Genomic DNA, 20,911 nt, shown 5'->3' with positions numbered 1-20,911 from the left:
GACAGCCAGGCTCAGGGAGATGCAGCACAGGGTCTCCTTACTAGGCCTGCCTGGCTGAAGATTTGGCTATTGGTGGTGCAAGAGGTGGGAGAGGCAGGTGGGCGGGAGGAGGGGCTCAGCCACTAAACTGGCAAATGAGCTCCCTGAAGCCAGGCCTGAAGGGAAGTGGCTCCTGGCAAATGCCCATTTCAGCTCTTCACTTCCTAGCTTTTGTTCATCACCAGAGGAACCCCAACACGGGGGCACACACTTCACTTTTGACCTCTGGCAGTGAAGTACAAAAATAAACTAGGAAGCCCTTTGCTTTGTTCTTTCCGCTGCCACTTCCCCTGCCAAGTGACCATGCATGCTAACTGACATTTGCAAGGGGGCAAGGGGCAGCTGACACCTTTAGAAAGCTGCTTCCTGAGAAATGCACATGTGTTCTCTATAGCGCAGCTGACTTCCTTTCCCCTAAGTGGACCCGCTCCAGTAGTCAGGCTGTGGGAGTGTACCCTTCCTTGGGTTGGGCACACTTCGCTCTGTGTTGTAAAGCATCTAAGATGCTGGGAACATTAGCCAGGACTGTGTGCCAGGCACTGTGCCATGTACTAAGAGAAAAAGATGAATGAAACAGGGAGCTTACATCCTTGTAAAGGTGGCAGATACCTAAACCAAAGGTGAAAGAAAGTATTGAAAGTGCCTGTCTGCCTGGGAGCAGTGAGGGCATGTGGGAATGGCTTCATCCTCTCAGGTCCTCCTGGGGTTTACAGAACTAAGAAAGGCTTAACAGAGCCTTTCAGAGAACATGTTCTAAATCTGCGCTCTCCAGGATTTTTTTTTTAACTTAACGATCTCCTTTCATAGTAATATTGAATTGTAAAAAACAAAAAACCCCTAATTTTATGTCTAAAAAGTATTTTATTTAGATCAGTACATTATTTAAAATTATATTAATGTGTGGGATCTGAATTATACTGGTTGTTTTTTTTTTTTGCAATATTAGAAAGAGTGAGAATTGTGATAAGATGAATACAAATTAAGGCACTGATAAAGAGGATCTTCAGACAATTTGTGGAATTACTACTTTTATGATGATTCTGCTTCGCATGTTCCTAACTTCTCACTAACTTATATTTTGCCACTGGCATTTCTTAAGCCTGCTTTTAGTCATGCATGGTCTATTATGGGTGTAAGTGAAATCATGTATGACTAAGAGCAAAATCAATTAAAAAGCTGTGTAATGGTCAAAACCATGATGAACCAACTAAATCATGAATATGTTCATCTGATCCCCACGATTCCTCCCATGCTTCCTGAATGCACACTGTTCAAAATTAGAGAAGATAATTAAAGAATTATTTTATTGACGAATTTTCGAAAAGTAGAAATAAAACAGAAGCCTTATAGCTTTTAACACATAAATGTCGAAACACCTTCCAGAGCCCCTAGTTGTTCATCCTGTTCTAAACTGTTGCTAACCCACCAGATCCTGATTTGGGTGACCATTTTCTTAGTTCTTCCATCCTGGTTTCGTAAGAGTGGAGTAAATTCCTGACATACAGTGGAGGCCTTAGAGCAGTGCTGTCCAAATGTAACTCAAACAACACATGTAATTTAAAATTTTCTGGTAGCCACATTAATAAGTAAAAAGAAACAAGTGAAATTAATTCAAATAATATAATCTATTTAACTTACTGAATCCAAAACATTAGCATTTCAACAGGTAGTAAATCTAAAAATTATTAATATGTCTTATGTTATGTCATATAAAAATGTTGAAATTGTGTATATTTTACAATTACAACATATATCAGTATTGAGCACATTTCAGGTGCTCAATAGCCACATATTGCTTGTGGCTACTATATTGACTGGCACAGATATAGACATTAAAAATAATATAACCAGCGGTATGGCTAGTAATATGGAAAGAGATTCATGTTATATAAAGAGGAAACAAAGCAAATCATAACACATTGTGTTCAATATGCTTACATTTTCATAAATATCTGTTTATATCTCCAAATAATTTATAACTGTACTACTAATACTGTAGCTACTAGATTAATTTAATAAAATTAAATAAAATTTAAACTTCCGTTCCTTAGTCTCACTAGCCACATGTCTGCAGTGGCTGCTGTATTGGAAGTCACAGCCTTAGGTCATTACTCTCTTCAAACTGCTGAATTGATTGAGAAAGGCTGAGTTAGAGAGTAGGAGGACCTATGAGCCCTGCAACCAGCGGGCTTTGGGTCCATCGAGACCCAGAGCCTCCATCCATGATTTTTAACAGTAAAACACAAGAGGTTTATTTATTATGCACCTGTTGTTAGATTTTAATAGAAGCATACTGTAGAAGCAAAATAGCCTAGTCAAATCCTTTTCCATTTTGATACAATTGAAATTAACACATTTGAACTGCTGAGGACTCCATAAATCTGATGTCCACTGTAGGTATGTTCATATAAAAATGCTTCTTCGGAACTTGCCTAATATTCCTGGTGGGGCTTATTTAACATTGTGAATAGAAAATAGTTCTTGTATTTGTACACAGCTTCTATGCGATGCCCAGATTCCATTCAGCCAAGATTTACAGACAACAGTTTGCGTACATGTAGTAGGAGGTGCGTTGCAAAGTGCAGGTATATTAAAGTCAGGAGACTGAGCCAGCTGGTGTTCTGAGAGCGCTACAGCTGTATTAACTTATATTACTCAACTCTGGGTACCTGCCCTTGCTCTGCCCCTCACTCTCTCCAGCTTCTTCCTGACTTGATGGACTGGTTCTGCCTGTTCAGCTGACTTCTGCTCATCATAATGGGAATGTGTATGATGTGAAAGCATTCTGCCCAAGGCCATAGAACTTAGGAGCTGCTGTCCCCTTTGGTTAGACAGGCCTCTGGTGAACTCCATTCTCATCACTTACTAGCCGAGTGTCCTTGTTTAAGGCATTTACCCTCTCTGAGCCTTGGAGTTCTTATAAGAGAGAGATAGTGACAGTCCCAAGCTTTGCTGGGAGATGGAATTAGCTGAGGAACAGAAGGCATAGAGTAAGTGCTCCATAAACATCACAGTTATGACTTTGAGCTCTGTGGAGATCTATGGCAGCATGGCATGTATAGTCACTTACATAGGTGGTTATGAATTGGAATTAGTGTCTCAGGAGAACACAGTGATATTTTTAGGCTAGGTAGAATAAATTTATGTATAAGTCAATCCTTCGTTATCCTTAGCGATGGTGATGGGTTCTACTATAAATTATTGAAACTCATAGTTTCAGGTTTCTTTCCCACCAAATGTTTTACCACCCCTCATGCAAGTGGAAGAGTTAATTTATTTGACTTTCTTTTCTATTTACCCAGTCTCCCCAGCACAGTGAAAGTGCTGATGAGTCATTAAAATGACCAAAAGTATCCTCGCGAAAGGAAAAATGAGGATAGCTTACATTTATCGTTGATAACATCCTGTACTCTTACCCACACTCCGATAGTCTGTCTTTATCTTATCATTAAAGATTCCTTATTTTAAAGCAGCATGTTTTAAATTACATGTGTAGCAAACTAAAGAACTTTTTAAAAAATTATTTTTCCTTATTAGAAAAGTAATATACTCTCATTGAAGATACTCTGAAAAATATAGAAAAAAATAGCCAAGAATTTAAACCACATGTAATTTCACCTCCAGAGACAGCTGCTGTTAACATTTGGTATAGTTCCCTCTTCCTATCAGAATAATTACAGAATTTTTTATTCTTTTTTTTTTTTTCATATTTAACAACATACATTTTCCCCTATGTAATGAAAAATAATTTAATACATCCTTTTAAAGGCTGGATATTCTTCCACTATATGGATAAACCACATATAACTTATCCTTTCTCTTATTGTCGATATCTATAATATTTTAGGCTTTTTAATTAGCCACCTTTGAAATTGGGCACAGAAGCCGAGACAATAGATCCTGGAGTAATGATACTCCTCCTCCCTGTTAGAAATCAGAGACTGATAAACTCGTTTCCCCTGTTCAAAGAAAACGACTGCTTTTTATTTTTCCTCTGGTACTCTTCCTAGTGCTGCTTACTCCTGTGCTTGCTGATTAAAGCCATGATCTATTTACCAGCAGACACCTTGTGTTTGCTATTTTCTTAGTAGAAAAGAATTACAAAGCTGGCCTTTGTACTGGATACTGTAAATATACAATCTCATCTAATAGTCACCGCAATCCTGTTGGAAAGGTATGATTTTGCAGATGAATATACTGAGGCTCAGAAAACTTAGGGTCACAAAACTATTAAGTGGCATTTGGGCTTAGAATCCAATCTAGTCTCTGTGAATGGAAAGCCACTGCTCTTTCCCCCCTGGGGACTTGCAGTGATGGTATGGGGGAGGGGCGCACATTGTGGCTGATCATCACACGGTAACCCACTCCTCTTTTAGTCTCTAGTAGGACTCCCAGTGACCTGTCTTTGGGGCAATGGCAAATTGGGGTAGGTAGAGAGGTAACACTAGGAGGAGGAGCATTTCAGTCCTAGCAAGTATTCAGGTCAGTTCCAGCTGAGGGTGTGAGGAATGTGGAGTGGCCACTTTAGCTACCAGAGCCCACATAAAAATCATTATTTCCAACCAAATTGGAGTTTGTGTGTTTAATTGTCTTTTCTAGCTAGTTAAATATGTGGTGAGTGGTTCTCTGAGATTATGTTCACTGCATCTGTTTGTACACTTTTAGGGTGTTAGCCCAAGAGATGTGAAGATTATTGATTAAGTGAAGGCTATATTTTATTTTAATTACCATTTAATTGAGCCTTAGATTTTTGAGGTTTTTTGTTTGTTTTGTTTTGTTTTGTTTTTCCATGGCTTTGGTGCACGATAGAATTCTGGGTTCCCATCTTAGCAAATTATATAATTTGCTTTGGCATCATTTAAGGGTCATTGTATTATAGAATGCTACAGGAACTGCTGGTTAAAATACTGTATCCTTTCTGTAGCCATGTCTGAGGTCAAAAGAATTTTCGAGTGCTGTTTTGCAGTATTCCTCCTAGCTGGAACATTGGCTGTCTTTGAAGTCGGTATGGAGACCAGCTCCCCTAGCAGGGCAGGAGCCTGTCCCGCAGAGAAGAGCGTGGACTTCAAAAGGCCTGGAGAAGGGAGAGGCATGAGTGATAGGGCTGCTGCATCAAACTGCTGGAATCAAAGCATGCTTGTGCTGTGTTCCTTGTCCCTTCTGTGAATACACAGTGGAAACTGGAGAATTTGTTTCGCATAAAGTTAATGCACATGCTTCTGTGGTTCCATCGGTTAGATTTTAGATGAAAGTTATTTCAGTTGGTTGAAAAGGAGATACACTTGGCTTCCCTCACCTCCCACAGTTTAGGTTAAGACAATGGTGATTCTTCAGGTGCTTTTAAACCCTTAATGTTTTCATTTGTTTGGGGGGAGGTTTTGCAGATTATTAGATTGTGCAGCAATTAAAATAAAACCAAGGTAAATTCCAGCACTGAAAATCTGCAGATGAGACAATGATAAATAATGAATATTTAGCAGAGCAAGGAGTAATCATTAATTCGAAGTGAAATATTAAGAACCATAAGCAGCCGGGCAAGTGGCTAGTGAGCTATGCAGAAGTCCTGCAACTATGAGAATTTCCTCAGAAGCCTTGCTGTCCTTCAGGGTGATACTACCCACTGCCTGTGAGCTGCAGCTATTGTGCTATGTGATACTCTTGGTTTGAATATTGATTTTATAAAGGGATAAGTCTCAGGGCTTAGGTGATCACATGGAGATTTTTGTGAGAGTGCTATTCGAGTTACCTGGATGGAAGTAAGTGCACACGAAAAAGAACAATATACTTCCTCCTTGCCATAGATGCAAGCCATCAGTCAGCAAATACTCATCATCGAGTGTCTACTGCATTTTTGCTACTGGCCTGACCTAGTACTGGTTGCTATTTGGAATACAAAGAAATGTGTGATTCCAGTCTTTTAAGAGTGTAATCCAATTGGAGAGATCCCTCCTCCTCCAACATAGACCAACATGGAACAGAAATAGCGGTGACATGATTAGAAGACTGAACTAGGCTTTGAATAGGTAGAACAACAGAGCGAGGGGAGTAAGAGAGGAGTGAAGAGAGTTTAGGATACAAAAAGTCTGACTGGGTAGAGGAGGGTTTGAGTAGAAAGAAAAGGATAGGACAGTTTGGTCAGGTGGTAGAAGAACATGGAAGCTAGGCACAGGAATTTGGGTTTTACCCTGTGGCCAGTGGGATCACTGGAAGGGTCCTGAACAGGGAAATAGCACAGTGTTGGATGTCCAGCAAGGTCACTTGGGCTCAGCATTCTTTGTACGCCTTCCTATGAAGGAGGAAGCAGGTTTGGGAATGAACCCAGAGAAATGGTGTGGCTAGTGGGCACTGGAGACAGACCTGGCCTCCTGGTCCAGATCTATCACTCTCTAGTCAGTCTTTTATCCTCTTGGAGACTCATTTCCCTCACCTATAAAGGCGGGTAATTGTTCTTCCTTGCTCACCTCAAAGGGCCATTGCCGGATTGTGTGAGTGGCAACTGTGGAAGCCATCACTACAGGGCTCTCTCTGCGTGGGGGAATCCCTCCAGTGCTCGAGTTAGGTACCTACTATACCCAGGAAAACAGGAGAGTAGAGTTCTCATGAAGAGGCGGGGAGGGATGGGGGTAAACGAGGCAGGTTTGATGGGTCCTTGGTTCATTTGTTCTCTTCCTCTCATGAGAGGGTTTTTACTTTTGTAGTGTGAAGCTGCTTCCTATTTAAGAAGTTTTAGAACTGTGATTTTCACCCTGACAGCACAGTAGAATCACTTGAGGAACTTTTTAAGACTTACTGTGATGCCTGTGCCCCAGCTCAGACAAGTTAATCAGAATAATGGAGCTGTAAGGTGTAAGCATAATATCTTTTGAAAAAGTTCTGTAGGTGATTCTAGAATGCAGCAGGGTCGGGACCCTTTGCTTTAGAGGTAGAGATATGGGAGGTATTTGTAAAACACCGCTGAAGGGCTGTCCTGTCTTTTTGTACTTTGAATCTCAGAGTAAATCTGATAGCTGTGTGTGCCAAAAGGGAAGGGAGAAATCACACGGGTTATGCTGGTTTAAAGGTTTGCTTAAGTTTTGGCTTTAGCTCCTTGAACACATTTCTTCAAAGTGGTCATTGCTTATAGCCTCGCTAAAGTAATTGGGTCCAGAGAGATTCAAAATAAGTTTTCTTCCTTGGTTTTCCTAAAATTTGCAACAAACTGAGGCTTCTTTGAATACCAGCTACTGTGCAGTGAAATCTTAAATACTTTTTGGGACACTCAGGAGACACAAAATGCTTATAAGGATGCTTACTTGGAAAATGGCCTGTGTTGGAAGCATTAATCAATGGTTGTGGCAATGACTGCCTTACTCCTTCATTCTCAGGATAAGAGTCCATAGGTCTACATCATTAGGGGTGAACTACCCAAGTTCCACAGACTAGAGAGGACCCCAATCTTCCAGAAGGAGCCAGGCTCAGGGTCCCCCAAGGGCACTGGGGGTTGCCAGCTATGGCAGGTTGGAATATCTTGGAGCCAGTGACTTGGGCTCTAGTTCCTAGTCAGCTGCTCCCTAGCTCTGTGGCCTCGGAGAGCTGATTTTTTCTTGCTGAGCTGAGTGAGCTGAAATCTCTTACTCTCTTGGCAACTGTGAGATTCGAATGAGAAGTGTTGAATAAAGAGCTTAGCAAAACTCCTGGCACAAGATCAGCACTCATTTTCCATTAATTTTTTTTCTTAAGTCAGAAATCACATGGTCTTGGTGCCTTTCCAGTTTGAAGAACTTCAGCACCAGATCACACTGACTTGACAAAATGCCCACATGCCAGGGCTTGATAAGCAGCTACCCTGCCCTCAGTGATAAGGGGTGTGGTGTCCTGAGGAGCAGCAGGAACAAGAAGGCCCTCTGGGGAAGTGGCAACATAGTTCTGTGTGACTCAGGGCTGCCCTACAGGGCTCTTAGCTCTCCCTTCTATGCCTTATAGGGATTGGTGGTTTATCATTTCTTTTATGCATAATGAAGGTTCTGTTCCACATCAGAGAGGGTGACAAAGATGGGAATGATTCACTGGAGGATTTGGGCTGTTGACTCCAGCTCAGGAGGTAGAGGCCGGACTTCAAATGTGGGGTTTTTACTGGTCTCCAGGGCACTCTTCTGCTTTAATAAGAGCTACAGCCTGATTGCAAGCAGTAGACAACCATACTGTTTTTCAGTTTACAGAATTGGAGATTTGAGGTGAAAGTATTTTCTTTGGGTCAGGCTAGATGTTGGTACCAAGCAAACTAAAATAATTGAAATGTTTTATAGTCAGAGAACAACTTGCCTCATTGAAGTGGAATAAAAATATTTCTGAACAGGATTACCTTATTTTATTTCCATTTGTCTTTCTGTCTTTGTAACCACCTGGTGGATGGGACTTGCGGGCTATACTAGGGCCTCATTCTTAATGTGTCTTTACAGGCAAAACGCATTGAGTGGTACTTGGAGGCTGTTAATAACGAACTGAAACTTATCAGTGGATGTACATGTTATCAATGCTGTTGTGTGTGGGGTACCAGTGGGCTGTGGCCAAGAGCAGATCATGACAGAAATAATGCCTACCAGCACCCCATATCCCAAGCCTCTATGGACTGGGATGACTTGTTGTACTCAATGCACCTGAACTTGGGTTTCTCAGCCTCAGCACTATTGACATTTGGGGCAAGATAATTCTTTCTGGTGGGGGCTGTCCTGTGTTTTGTAGATATTTAGGAGCATTCCTGGTCTCTGTCTACTAGATGCCAGTAGCACTCCCTGCCCCTTCCCTGTGACAACCAAAGATGTCTCCAGATATTGCCAATTGTCCTCCAGGGGAAAAATCACCCTTTTTGGAAAATACTAGCCTAAATATAAGAGTGTTTTGGCAGAAACATTAATTAGGATGTCATTTTGAGATAGCATAGTCTGACATCAGCACCCAGGCACTGTCTTGTAGTAGTGCTACCCTTCTGCCAAATACTTTTTCTGGACATTATTGTGTACTCTTTTGTAGCCAAGTTAAAAAAAAAAAAAATCTAAACTATACGTCTACATGGAAAGGAATGGAGTCGGACCATACCTTTCTTGTTCAGAGTTGTATCCCCAGCATGAGCGAAGCACAGGGATTGGAACATGACAGGTGCTTAGCCGACATTGGTAGCCACATCTTTGTAAAACACAAGTCTGAACTTTAAACTCAAAGTATATAAAGTAGGACAGCAAATGTTTACTTAGCACCTACCAAATGCCCCACGCTGAGCTGAGATTTTAAAAATTTATTCTTCTGATAAATCGCAGTGAAGCAATGGACGGTTGAAGTGATTTTTGCGAATTAACATTTCCTCCCAACTTCATATGTGAAAAAAAACTTGTCTGTGCGTAGTTGTTTGGAATTACTCAATTATATGTGCCAATTTTAGCTCTTACTGTATGAATGTAAAATCCCAGAAAATTTTCCAGTAAGACAATTCTGAGAAAAAAATTTTCAAAGCTGAAGGACTGATCCTAAAATAGAAGAATGTCAGATGTTTTTAGCATTTTGGCTTTTCCAGAATTATTCAGGATTAATTGCATTAACATTTTGCTTAAGAGATTTGCCACTACACACATCAGTTTTGAAACACTAATTTCATTTTATTTTATTTTTCATCTCTACATATTTTAATGGCATATTCTGAAGGCTAAAAACAAAAAGGCCATGTCTAGAAAGGTGCAGCTCTGCTTTCAGAACCCAACTAGCAGCTGTCAGTCTGTGTGTGTGTGTGTGTGTGTGTGTGTGTGCGCGCGCGCGCGTGCCAGCCTGTGCCAAGTGAACACATGTGCTTATTTGTATTTTAGTGTCTGTATTGGTTCATTTCACCTCACTTTTATATAGTGCCCAATATAATTATCAAAATATATTACATCCGATGGTCTACCTAAGCATCATAATAACTTGTATAAAGTAGGCAGGGTCAAGATTACTACCTCCTTTTTAAAGATAGAAGAGAAGTGAGTCTCTAAGAGGTCCAATGTGTTACCCAAGACCACCTAGCTAGGAAGTGACAGCGCTAAGGTTGGAAGCAAGATCTTTTATACTTATCCAGAGCTCTTGAGGTTGTGGTTCTTGACTCTGGCTACATGTTAGAGTCACCTGCAGAGCTTTTGAAACCCACCATTGTCTGTCCCAACCCCCAAAGGGTTTTTTAAGGCCCCCAGCAATTCTAATGTTTAGGCTGGTTGAGAACTGCTGCTCCAAGGCTTGGTGATGTCACGCAGGAGCCGTGCATGGTGGTGTCCCAGGCATCTGATTATGCTCACCTCCCCTCCACATGAATGCAGGTTCTAGTCTTTTCCCTCTTCAAGGTCTGTCTCTGTATCTACTTCTCAAGATCAGATCCTCTATTTCTGCTGTATCGATCTAACTCCCCACCCTCTTCCAGACTGTGGAGACTTAAAAGGATGCTCAGCTCAACCTGGTGAATGAAGAGGCTACTGGCCAGGTTCCCCACAGTTGTGGCCACCCATTCAGGGCCAGACTACTGTCTCACTAAGAGGGAGGGAGGACAACCAGCTCCACCTGGCCCTGTCAGCCAGGAGAAGGCCAAAGAGGAGAGGGGCAGCTGCCTTAGTGACGTAGGGTGAGAGGAAAAAGTGAAAAGACACAGAAAGAAGGGATAGTAGAAGAGGAGAGCTGACTCATTTGAAGGTTATACTGACCAGCTTACTGCTAAAGCCTTGGAGAGAGCTCATCTCACTCAGCCTTCTGTAAGAGAAGCAGCCTGGCACAGTGGTTAGAAGCATAGACTGATTCATCAGTGGCCTGCCTGGATTTGAATCCTGATTTCTGCTCACTAGTTTCGTGACTTTAAGCAAGTCCTTAACATCCCCGTGCCTCAGTTTTCTTGTCTTTAAAATGGTGATGATAATAATAGCGTCTTTGTCTCAGAGGGTCTCTGGGAGGATTCAGCGAGTTCCTATAAAGTCCCTGACACAGCACAAGTAATGGGTTGGAGTTAACCATTATTATTCTGTATCATTTGATGCTTTGGAACTCTCCCTTCTGGAAATTCTTCCTGTCTTCCTGAACATTCCTTCTCAGTCTCCTTTGCTAGTCCCTCTGAGTCCTTGGTTCTCAGCCCCAACTCTATTTTACAACCCCCTGAGGAATATTTACAGCTTCAATCCCAGAAATTTAGATTTGGTTGGTCTGAGGCAGGGTGCAGATACTGGTGTTTTTCAAGTTTCCCGGCTGATCCAAATATGCTAACAAGGTTGAAACCCACCCCTCTAAATGTTGATACTCCCTAAGACTGTACTCTTGGCCCTCTTTTCTCCTCACTTGTCTTTCCCAAGATGATTTGCCTCCTTCCCATGGCCTTAATTATCATCCATATGCTGGTGACTCTCAAATCCATATATCCTGATAAGACTTTTCTCTTGAATTCCATATTTCCAACTCCTTACTAGACATCTTAATTTCCAAATATATGGAGATAAAGTTGTTCTTAATAATCTCTTAACCTCCTGTATATCTTTACTGAGATGTACTCCAGAACCTCATCCCAAGTACATGTCCTAATCAGAACTTAATATTTTGCATTCGCCCCAAACCTATTCCACCTTCTCTGTTCCCCATCTCTGTCACTTCCAACCATTCACACAAGGCAAGAACCTGGTGGTCACCCAGGAATCCTCTCCCTCATCATCTCCCCCATCCCATCAGGCACAAAACTCTGTCAGTTCCCTTTTAAGGCCCTCTCCAGTCTCACTCTGTATCCCCACTGCCACTGCCGTAACTCAGGCCCTCTTTGTCTCTTGCCTGCCCAGTTTGTTCTAAGAGCTTCCTCACTGGTCTCCCAGCCTCCAGCTTTATTCAGCTACCTTCTTTCCCTATTCTCTTCAACATCCTAAGAGCTAGTTGTCTGAAATGCAAATCACTTCACCGTTGAAGGAAATGCAAATCACTTCACGGTTGAAGCCCTTCAGGATAAAGGCACAACTTCAAATAGCCCTTTACTATTAGCCCCCTTCCTTTAGCCTCTCCCAAAGTGACCTCTCTATCCTACCCTCTGTTCTCCAGTTCTCCAAATATGCCAGGCTGTTTGACACCTCAGGGCTTTTGCATATGCTATTCCCCTGCCTTAAATGCCTTTCCCTCTTTCCCCTCTCCTCTTCTACCCACATTACAAATTAGCTGAAGTACTAGCTTTTGTAGGAAGTGTTACCTGACTCCTTAAGTTGAACTGACCACTCTCTTTGTGTCCCTACTGCACCCCGTAGTTATCGCTGTTATCTCTATTATGTTGTCTCTCACACTACATTTTACTTCTTTATTTCCATGCCTGTGTTCCCTCCTAGACTGTGAAGGCATGGGCCGTATCTTATTTGTGTTTGAAGAATGAGGTGAGTAGGGAGGAGATCAGACTCCAAGTCCTGTAGAGAGTTTACAGACTGTTGGGTTCCCTTGGTTTAAGAATACTTTGGCTTATGGCTCTGGATTTTGAAGGGTAACTTTCTCCTGCAGCCAAGCAGAGAGGCTTGGTATGAGTGAAGAGATCCAAATAAGCCATGGCCAGCCACCGTGACCCTAGGTTTTTCCCCTGGGTATACCTTCTAGGCCCTACTGCTGGAAACTCTGACTGCCACCACTCTTGGCACCCCTTCATGGCCTCACCAAGGAGAAAGTGAGGTCTTCTTTCCCTTCTTTCATTTTAGGTCAGGCCAGAATGCCTCCAAAGGAACCTGTAGAGAGAAACCAAGCAAAACTAAAAGCAAGTAAGCAAGTAACCAAGCAATCATTTAGAAATACAGAAATGGACAGAGTACAGAGGTCTGATTCTAATTTGTCACCCCTGCTTAAGGGAGCACCTTTCCTCCCACCCTTGCCCAAGGAAGAGATGAGGCAAGAATCCTAGTTCCACCCTAGGCAGGTTGACAACTGAAAAGGTAAAAGTCGTACAGCCAGGGAAATTAATGCAAGCCCTCATCCTCCACAGAAGTGAAAGGTCTATGCTATCAGTAGTCTTGAGAAATATAAAAAGTCAAGGGCCCAGAGAATGACCCACAGACAAATGTGGTCTCTGAGACATCCAGGGCAATGTTGGCCTCACTAACAGCTGGATCCGCCATGCCCAACCCTTATTAATATTCCTAGAATCCTTGCCATATGTCAGCGCTGCGTCACGCACTAGATTAGCCTGAGTAACCCTTACAAGAATCCTACGAAGTAGGGACTATTATTATTCCTGTTACAAATGAGGAAACTGAATCTTAGCTAGGCTAAATGACTTGTCCAAGATGACAAAGCTCGTAAGTGGGTACGGTACGATCGAAACTCAGTCTGACTCCAAAACCCCAGGCTCTTAACCTCCACAGTATACTGCCTAACACACTTACCAGGTGGTCATTCAATATTTGTTAAAGGTAATAATAATAGCTAACATTTATTGACCATTTAACAATGTTTCAAGCACTTCTAAGCACTTTATACATATTGTTTTATTCACTAGATTGGTACTGTTATTCCCATTTTATAGATGTGGACCCGGAGGCTTAGAGAAGTTAAGAGTAAGAGCATTGTCCATGGTCCCAAAGCTAATAGGAGGAATAACTGAGATGTAAACCCAGGGGGTATTGGATAAATGAATGACCAGAGGCACAGAAACTCCCCCTTCACCCCCCACCCCCAGCACTGTGAAGGCAAGAAAGAGCCTTCTCACAGCTCTGACAAGGTGACTGACACCTTGATTAAGGCTGCCTGTGGGCTTTTATCTTCTGTCTTGGCAAAGACAGCTCCAGCCTGGGTGGTTCTGCCAAGTTAAGTGCCCAGGGTACTCAGAGGTGACCCTAGAAAGCTGGGCTAGTTCCTTTTTTCTCCCAGGCTTCCCTGGAGCACCCTCTCACCAGCTGTACCTACTCACAATAGTCTGGCCCTTGGAGTCTGGTTGGGTTTGGGGGCCCCAATATCCAGAAAACCAGAGCCTCTAGGACCTTCTCCCCAACAGACAGTTTTCAGCTCTCTGGTTCCTTTGGTTCCTGATTCTCCAGCTTGGCATTCCTGATGGGAATCCTTGCAAAGAGCCATCCTGGCACCTAAGGAAAGAGAAAGAAAAGATGGATAAAGCCAATTCCTAGTCTTCCTCCTCATCTCCTCACCCTCCCCAAAGCCTTGCAGGCTGCCCCACCACTTCCAACCCAGCCTGAAACACTAATTTTATAACCCCATAGGGAACCAACTAAGCATGGTGCCAGGCTCATCACTGATTCTCTTATAATTGAGGCAATATTATTGAATATATCATTCTTAACATATTCTAGAAGAGGCAGAAATTCCTGCTTATATAGACTTTATCAGCCTTTGCTAAATAAACAGAATGGAAATGAATGATTGTGTAATAAGATCTATTTTAAAATCCAGTTACCAGGTTAACAATGCTTCTATGGCTTTATTTTCTAAATAACCTACTTAAATCAGAATTAATTCAATAGAAAGTATTTGTTGAATACGTGTAGCTAAGCATGCATTGAGTAGTGACTATGAATAATGCCTAAACCATACTATCCAATGATAATAAAACAGTTCTGAGCATTTGAGAAAAAACATGTTAACATTCTTTGTACAATTTAATCTATATCTTCATCATAAGTCCTGTGGGTATAAGCAGAAGGCTGGACTAGATCTGTATTTTCTGTTTACTTATTAGTAATCATTACTTGGGGGAAGCTATTAAAACTTCTGATTCCTAGGGTTTTATTCTAGAGATTCTGATTCAGCAAGTCTGATGCAAGGCCTGGGAACATTTATTTTTAATATCTTTACCTCCCTTCTTCCCAGGAATAGGGAGATTTTAATGATCAGGCAGGTTTGGGGGTCACTAGGTTTGCTTTCTTTGGACAACGCCATCACTGCATACCTATTCTACCTTTTTACTTGTTTTCTTAACCATGGCCTTTTCTATCTGACCGTACATATAAAATGCAAACTTTCAGCACTAAAAATCACTGATCTTGGTCTTCTGACAGCTACCACACCTAGTTCTGAATCCTAAAGTTAAACTTTTTATTTGAGATAATTGTAGATTCACATGCAGTTGTAAGAAATAATTCAGAGAGAGCCCATATAGCTATTACTCAATTTCTTTCAATGACACTGTTCTACAAAACTAGTGTAATATTACAGCCAGGACGTTAATACTGAGACAGTCAAGATGCAGAACATTTCTGTTTTGGGGAGGAAAAATTTTCCTCTACCCTTTCAGGTTCTTCGGGTTGGTCTAATGACCAAATTGACAGGACACAGGAGAAAAACAAATTTAAGTTTAATAACACGTATATCTCCTGTGTATGTGGGAGAGACCCAGGAAAGCTGAGTAACTCGCCAAAATGGCAGAAGCCATCACTTTAAATACCACTTTCTGCTAAAGACAAAAGATGTTGAGGATGGCGAGTAAGTTGTAGAGGTTTCAGGAAAAGCATTGAAAAGAAGGGTAAAACTGTTATGAAGATTTAAGCCCCGCCTTCGTCACTGGTAGTGAAGGCAGGCTTCGCACAGTGAGGGAAATACCACGCAGATGGAATTTACCTTGTCAGTGTAAAAGTCCTTTACACAGGGTAACTTCTGCTTGGTTTTCAGAGCTTCTCCCACGTCTGCTGTTTCTTAAAATTAACAAGCCTAAAATAGTCGACATCACCAAAGTAGCATATTTTGAAGTGGCAAACTCTACTCCCCTTCACCATCAATCCAAGCACCCTCATTTCTTAGTTCATTCAGGCTGTTATTACAAAATACCATAAACTAGGCGGCTTATACACAATAGGAACTTATTTCTTACAGTTCTGGATGTTGGAAGTACAAGATCAAGGTGCCATCATAATCACTTTCTGGTGAGGGTCTTTTTTCTGGTTCATAGCTGGCACCTTCTCAAAATGTGCACACATGGTGGAAGGGGCAAGGGATTCCTCTGAAGCTTCCTTTATGAGGCACCGATTCCATTATGGTGGTTCCTCTTATGACCTAAGTACCTTCCAAAGGCCTCAAATCCTAATGCATCTTTGGGAGCTAGTATTTCAACATATAAATTTTGGGAGACATAAACATTCAAACCTTAGCGCCTCACTTTGCCTTTCTGTAGCCGCACCAGTTTCCTTCCCACATGTGCCCTGCTACCCCAGCCTTGACTCTTGGCAATCTGTTCTCCCTATCTATAATTTTGTCATTTCATAAATGTTATATAAGTGGAATCACATACAATGATTTACAATGGGGTTAACATCCTGATTAAGCCATCGCAAATCGAAAATATCGTTAAGTCACCAAACCTACCTACTGAACCTAGCTTAGCCTAGCCTACTTTAAATGTGCTCAGGACATAATATCCCAAAATCACTGGCAAAAGTACACTGTAGAGTGTCTGTTGTTTACTCTTGTAATCTTGTGACTGACAGGGAGCTGTGGCTCACTGCTGTTGACCAGCATCCTGAGGTGTTGCTAGCCTAGGGAAAGGTAGAAATTCAAAAGTTGAAGTAGGGTTTCTACTGAATGCTTATTGCTTTCACACCACCGCAGGGGCAAGAGAAAAATCATAAGTTAGAGACTGTCTGCAGTTTATTTTATTTTGGGATTGGCCTTTTCATTCAGCATAATTCTCTGGAGATTCATCAAGTTGTTGCATATATCAATAGTTTATTCCTTTTTGTTGCTGAGTAGTATGTTATGATGTGCATGTAGCAGAGTTTAACCATTCACCTGTTAAAGGACATCTGGCTTGTTTCTACTTTGGGCCTCTTACTAATAAGCTGCTGTGAACAGTTTTCATTTCTTTGGGATAAATGCCCAGGAGTGCAATTGCTGGCTTATATGATAGATGCATGTTTAATTTTTTAGGAAACTGCTAAACTGTGTTTCAAAGTGGCTATACTATTTTACATTCCCACAGGCAATGTATGAGTGATCCAGTTTCTCTGTTTACTAGCCAGCATTTGGTATTATTATTTTTTTATTTCGGCCATTGTGATAGGTGTATAGCGATACCTCATTGTGGTCTTAATTTGCATTTTCTTGATGACTAGTGATGTTGAACATCTTTTTATGTGCTTATTTGTCATCTGTATGTCCTCTTGAAAAGGATGTGTATTCTGCTGTTGTTGGATGGAGTGTTCTATAAATGCTAATTAAATCTGTTGGTAGATGGTATTGTAGAGTTCCTCTTTATTTTTTACTGGTATTCTGTTTAGTTGTTCTATCAGTTGCTAAGAGAGGGGTGTTAAGTCTCCAACTCTAATCGTGGATTTTTCAATGTCTTCTTTCAGTCTTGTCAGTTTTTGCTTCGCATATTTTACATCTCTTGTGTTTGGTGCATGCACATTTAAGATTGCTATGTCTTGCTGGTAGATTACCCTTTTATCTTTATGAAATGGCCTTCTCTGTCTCTAGACATTTTCTGTGCTCTGAAGTCTACTTTATCTGATACTTCCACCTATTTTTGATCTTCTGATTTGAGTGTTTTATAATTGAGGTTCTTTCCTCCTCTTTTTTAGGAATATATCATTCGGGTACAAAGAGGAATTTCTGTAGAAAACAGCTGGCAGGTAAGCCTTTCTTTGTTATTAGAAAAATGTTTAAAAATTTTAAACAAAATTTTGACTTACAGCATTTAGATATCTGGAAAAATCAGAACATGCATATATGTAAATCATACTTCGTTTAGATATAAACCTTTAACTTTAAGACATGTATATATAAGGCTTCCTATTCCCAGTTGTTTGGTTTAATTTGTGTATGATGCTACCATGGAAAGTATTTAAGGATTTGTTCTTCAGCTAGATCCAGAGAAAGAAGGATAGACAATCTACTTGTTTTGTTCCTAGAAATTCAGACCTCCTCTGTAGCCATGGCTTGGGTGGAGGAAGTTAGATTCAGTCCATCAGGTAGAAAGGCGAGACTGTGCCCTGGGTGTTATACAGTTTGAACACTGCATTTCATGGACTCACAAATTCACTCATGAGCAATTTCTAGTGTTGTTTCCCTCATTGACTATTGGTGAGGGTGTTCTTACAGCCCTAGGGTCTGCTTTCCTCAGTGGAGAGAACAAAACTGTCCTCTCAGAGAGAACAAAACTTCCTACATAGATCCAGAGGTCCTTCCATCCCAGCTTCCTTGCAAAGGGTGGCAGAATTCTATAGAGAGGCTATTTCTTTCCTGGTTTAGTAATTGTAATTACCTTCCTCCTCTCCCATTTTCTAAAACTCTTACTTTGTTCTTCACAACCCAGCTTGAACCTTACCTCTGTTAACAAAATTCAACTGAGTATATTCGAAGACCTAATTGGCTTTATTAAATGATTCATGAATCAGGCAGCATCCCATCTAGCAACTAGAGAGGTGCTCCAAAGAGTTGTATAAAATGGAAGGTTTTTATAGGTAGAAAGAGAGTAGACTAAGAAGTTAAAAGAGTGGATCATTACCTCACTACTGTTGATCGGGAAATTCCAGACTGATTTAAAATCCCACTTCTGGGAGAGGCTAAAACTGTAATTAGGTTAGTTATTAAGTTTTGGTTTGATGACTTGGCTCAGCAAAAGTGATTCTATTTTGGTCTGTTTCTTTTCTTTCTCCTCCTCCTCCTCCTCCCTCTCGCTCTCTCTCTCTCTCTCTCTTTTTTTTTTTTTTTTAACACTTCTTACCCTAAGCAATCTTTGACCACAGTGGCCCACACTTGGTCTTTTCTTTGCCTGAAATTTCAAACTGCTTTTGTTTGAATAATTCTAATATTTAACATCTATTGAGCATTTATTGTTAGGCACTTGTTTCAGCACATTAATTCACCTAACCTTTTAAAACATTTCTGTATGGTAGTATTAGCCCCATTTTACATTCAAGAAGTAAATAACTGGTCCAAGGTCACACTCAAATCAGTGACAGAACAGAGTTAAAATTCACATATTCTCTGTGGTTAACCACTATGTTACCTTTGAACTTATCAGGGATGACTTTATATTTAACTTTTGGATGTAAATTTGACAAGCAGGGCCAACAGCAGTATCCCACCAGAAAAATCAACCCTTAATACAATTTTCTAGATTCAATGCATTGGAATCCCAGTGGATAAGTAACAAAAATGTAGACTCTTGGGCCCTGCCCTAGACCCCCTGAATTAGATTCTCTGTGGTGGACTCGGTGGTGGCTTCAGGTAAGTCCTCTATAAGCTAACATTTGAGAATCATCAGAACTGGTTGAAGTCAAACTATTAAAAAGGTAAATAATTTCCTTGCCCAGAGCCAGAAGAGCTAGTAGAATGTGGCTGTGGCCTCATCAGTGGCATCAACACAACTAAGAAAGAATGTATAGACAGTGGAAGGTGAACTGTCTACCAAAATGGGAAACATGGGGAGTCCACGAGAAGTGTGGCCTCTCCGCCTGCAGGCGCAGTTCAGTCTCTAGAGTGGTCGAAATGGCCTCAAAACTGTCCACATCCCTTTACTTTGGTTTCACATTCAGTAAAACTTTTTCTTTTTTGGTAAATTGTTAATGTATCTTTCCAGATACCTGGTTAATAAGAAAGATTTAAATGGCTATTAACCCTGAAAGTGAATACATTATCACTCTCTCTCACCTGTTGGTGTCTTGTGAGTTTGGCTGGCATTAACTAGTTTCCCATGGCTCAGCCAACTCTGGCACAATGCTAGATCTGTTTTCTGAGCCTGCCAAGTTAAGCAAGTTAAGCACTGGGTGTAAGCTCCACTACCCTTAGTGCAAGTGCCTCAGCTCTAGAATGCCAGTAAAGATTAAATAAAGAAATGAAAAAAGATTATCTTTGCTGAATTAAAAAACTATTGTCTTGTCTCTTACAGATTGTTAGGAGATACAGTGACTTTGATTTGCTGAACAACAGCTTGCAGGTAAATATTTTAAAACGCTAGTGACACACATCGATTGCTTGGGATGTCTTAGAAACCAGTTGGAAATGGCACTATCAGGAATAAGAAATTAGCAAATTTCCCTGGCAAAGGAAGTAAACTCATACTTTAAACAGATGATGTATGGTTCTAAAAATAAACTTTTGAGAACAAACATGTGATTTATAATAGTCACCCTGCAACTGAGCACCTTTGTGACAGACTGCATCCTTACCACAGTCATGGGATGCTGTGTATTATCTCCTTTTTTGCAGATTAGTATTGAGCAAATGGAGTACTAGGGTTGTTCACTCAGATGGAGCCGGAACTCTCTCAAATTCTCTCCTTTAAACTAGGCTGCATTTCAGGTCAACATTCAGCAGTAGACTTTTTTTTTTTTTTTTTTTTTGTAACTTTTCCTCTTAAATATGTATTTCTAAATCCCTTTGATTTAAATGTTCCTAACTTGGTGGCCATAGTGGAAAGAAAGATGAGCTGTAAAGTCTTTCTCTGGAAACACAGCTGGTAATGATTGAAGGGTCCTAGAGGGGCTTTAGCACCAAAGGAAAGACTGGCAGTACCATCCATGTCTTCAGTTGACAGATTGGTCTTCAAGTGCTGTGTATTACAGAAGACTATTAGATTTGATCAGTAACACAAAACCCTTTAAACCCGAGCCAGAGCTCTTGGTTTATTACCAGCTTAGCTGGAAGGTGAAGGAGTGTTCCCTTCATTGGTGAGCTAGCTATCATCACCTAACTTAGTCTGAGTGACCCCTGATCCCATCTAAAAAGGTCAGGAGGAATGCTGGCCGGAAAGGAGCATAATGCTTTCTTTCCTTCAAAAGGCCACGTTTTATTGATCAGACTTTGGAAAATAGCATTTGTAGAGTCCACACTTTAATATTATCTACAACACCGCTAAAAGCACGACTGCCTTATTTTCCTTCTGATAGAATTGGCCTGAGTATCTGCAAACTTTTGTTTGATTGCCATATGGCCA

The 20,911-nt window shown here is 41.0% G+C and overlaps 1 protein-coding gene across 9 annotated transcripts in view; it reads left to right on the top strand.

Annotated features, from left to right (window-relative positions):
* The window catches only part of PXK (PX domain containing serine/threonine kinase like), a 67,566-nt gene that overhangs the window by 7,600 nt on the left and 39,055 nt on the right, over positions 1–20,911 (top strand). For all 9 annotated transcript variants that reach the window (XM_016131626.2, XM_016131625.2, XM_036218668.1 and 6 more), the window contains exons 2-3: positions 17,553–17,603; positions 19,865–19,912. In XM_016131626.2, coding sequence (XP_015987112.1) covers positions 17,553–17,603; positions 19,865–19,912 — 99 coding nt within the window. The remainder of the gene's footprint in view (positions 1–17,552; positions 17,604–19,864; positions 19,913–20,911) is intronic.

Source organism: Rousettus aegyptiacus, unplaced genomic scaffold (assembly GCF_014176215.1).
Source record: "Rousettus aegyptiacus isolate mRouAeg1 unplaced genomic scaffold, mRouAeg1.p scaffold_m13_p_4, whole genome shotgun sequence".
Lineage (NCBI taxonomy): Eukaryota > Metazoa > Chordata > Mammalia > Chiroptera > Pteropodidae > Rousettus > Rousettus aegyptiacus.
This window is presented reverse-complemented; position numbering and strand designations above follow the sequence as displayed.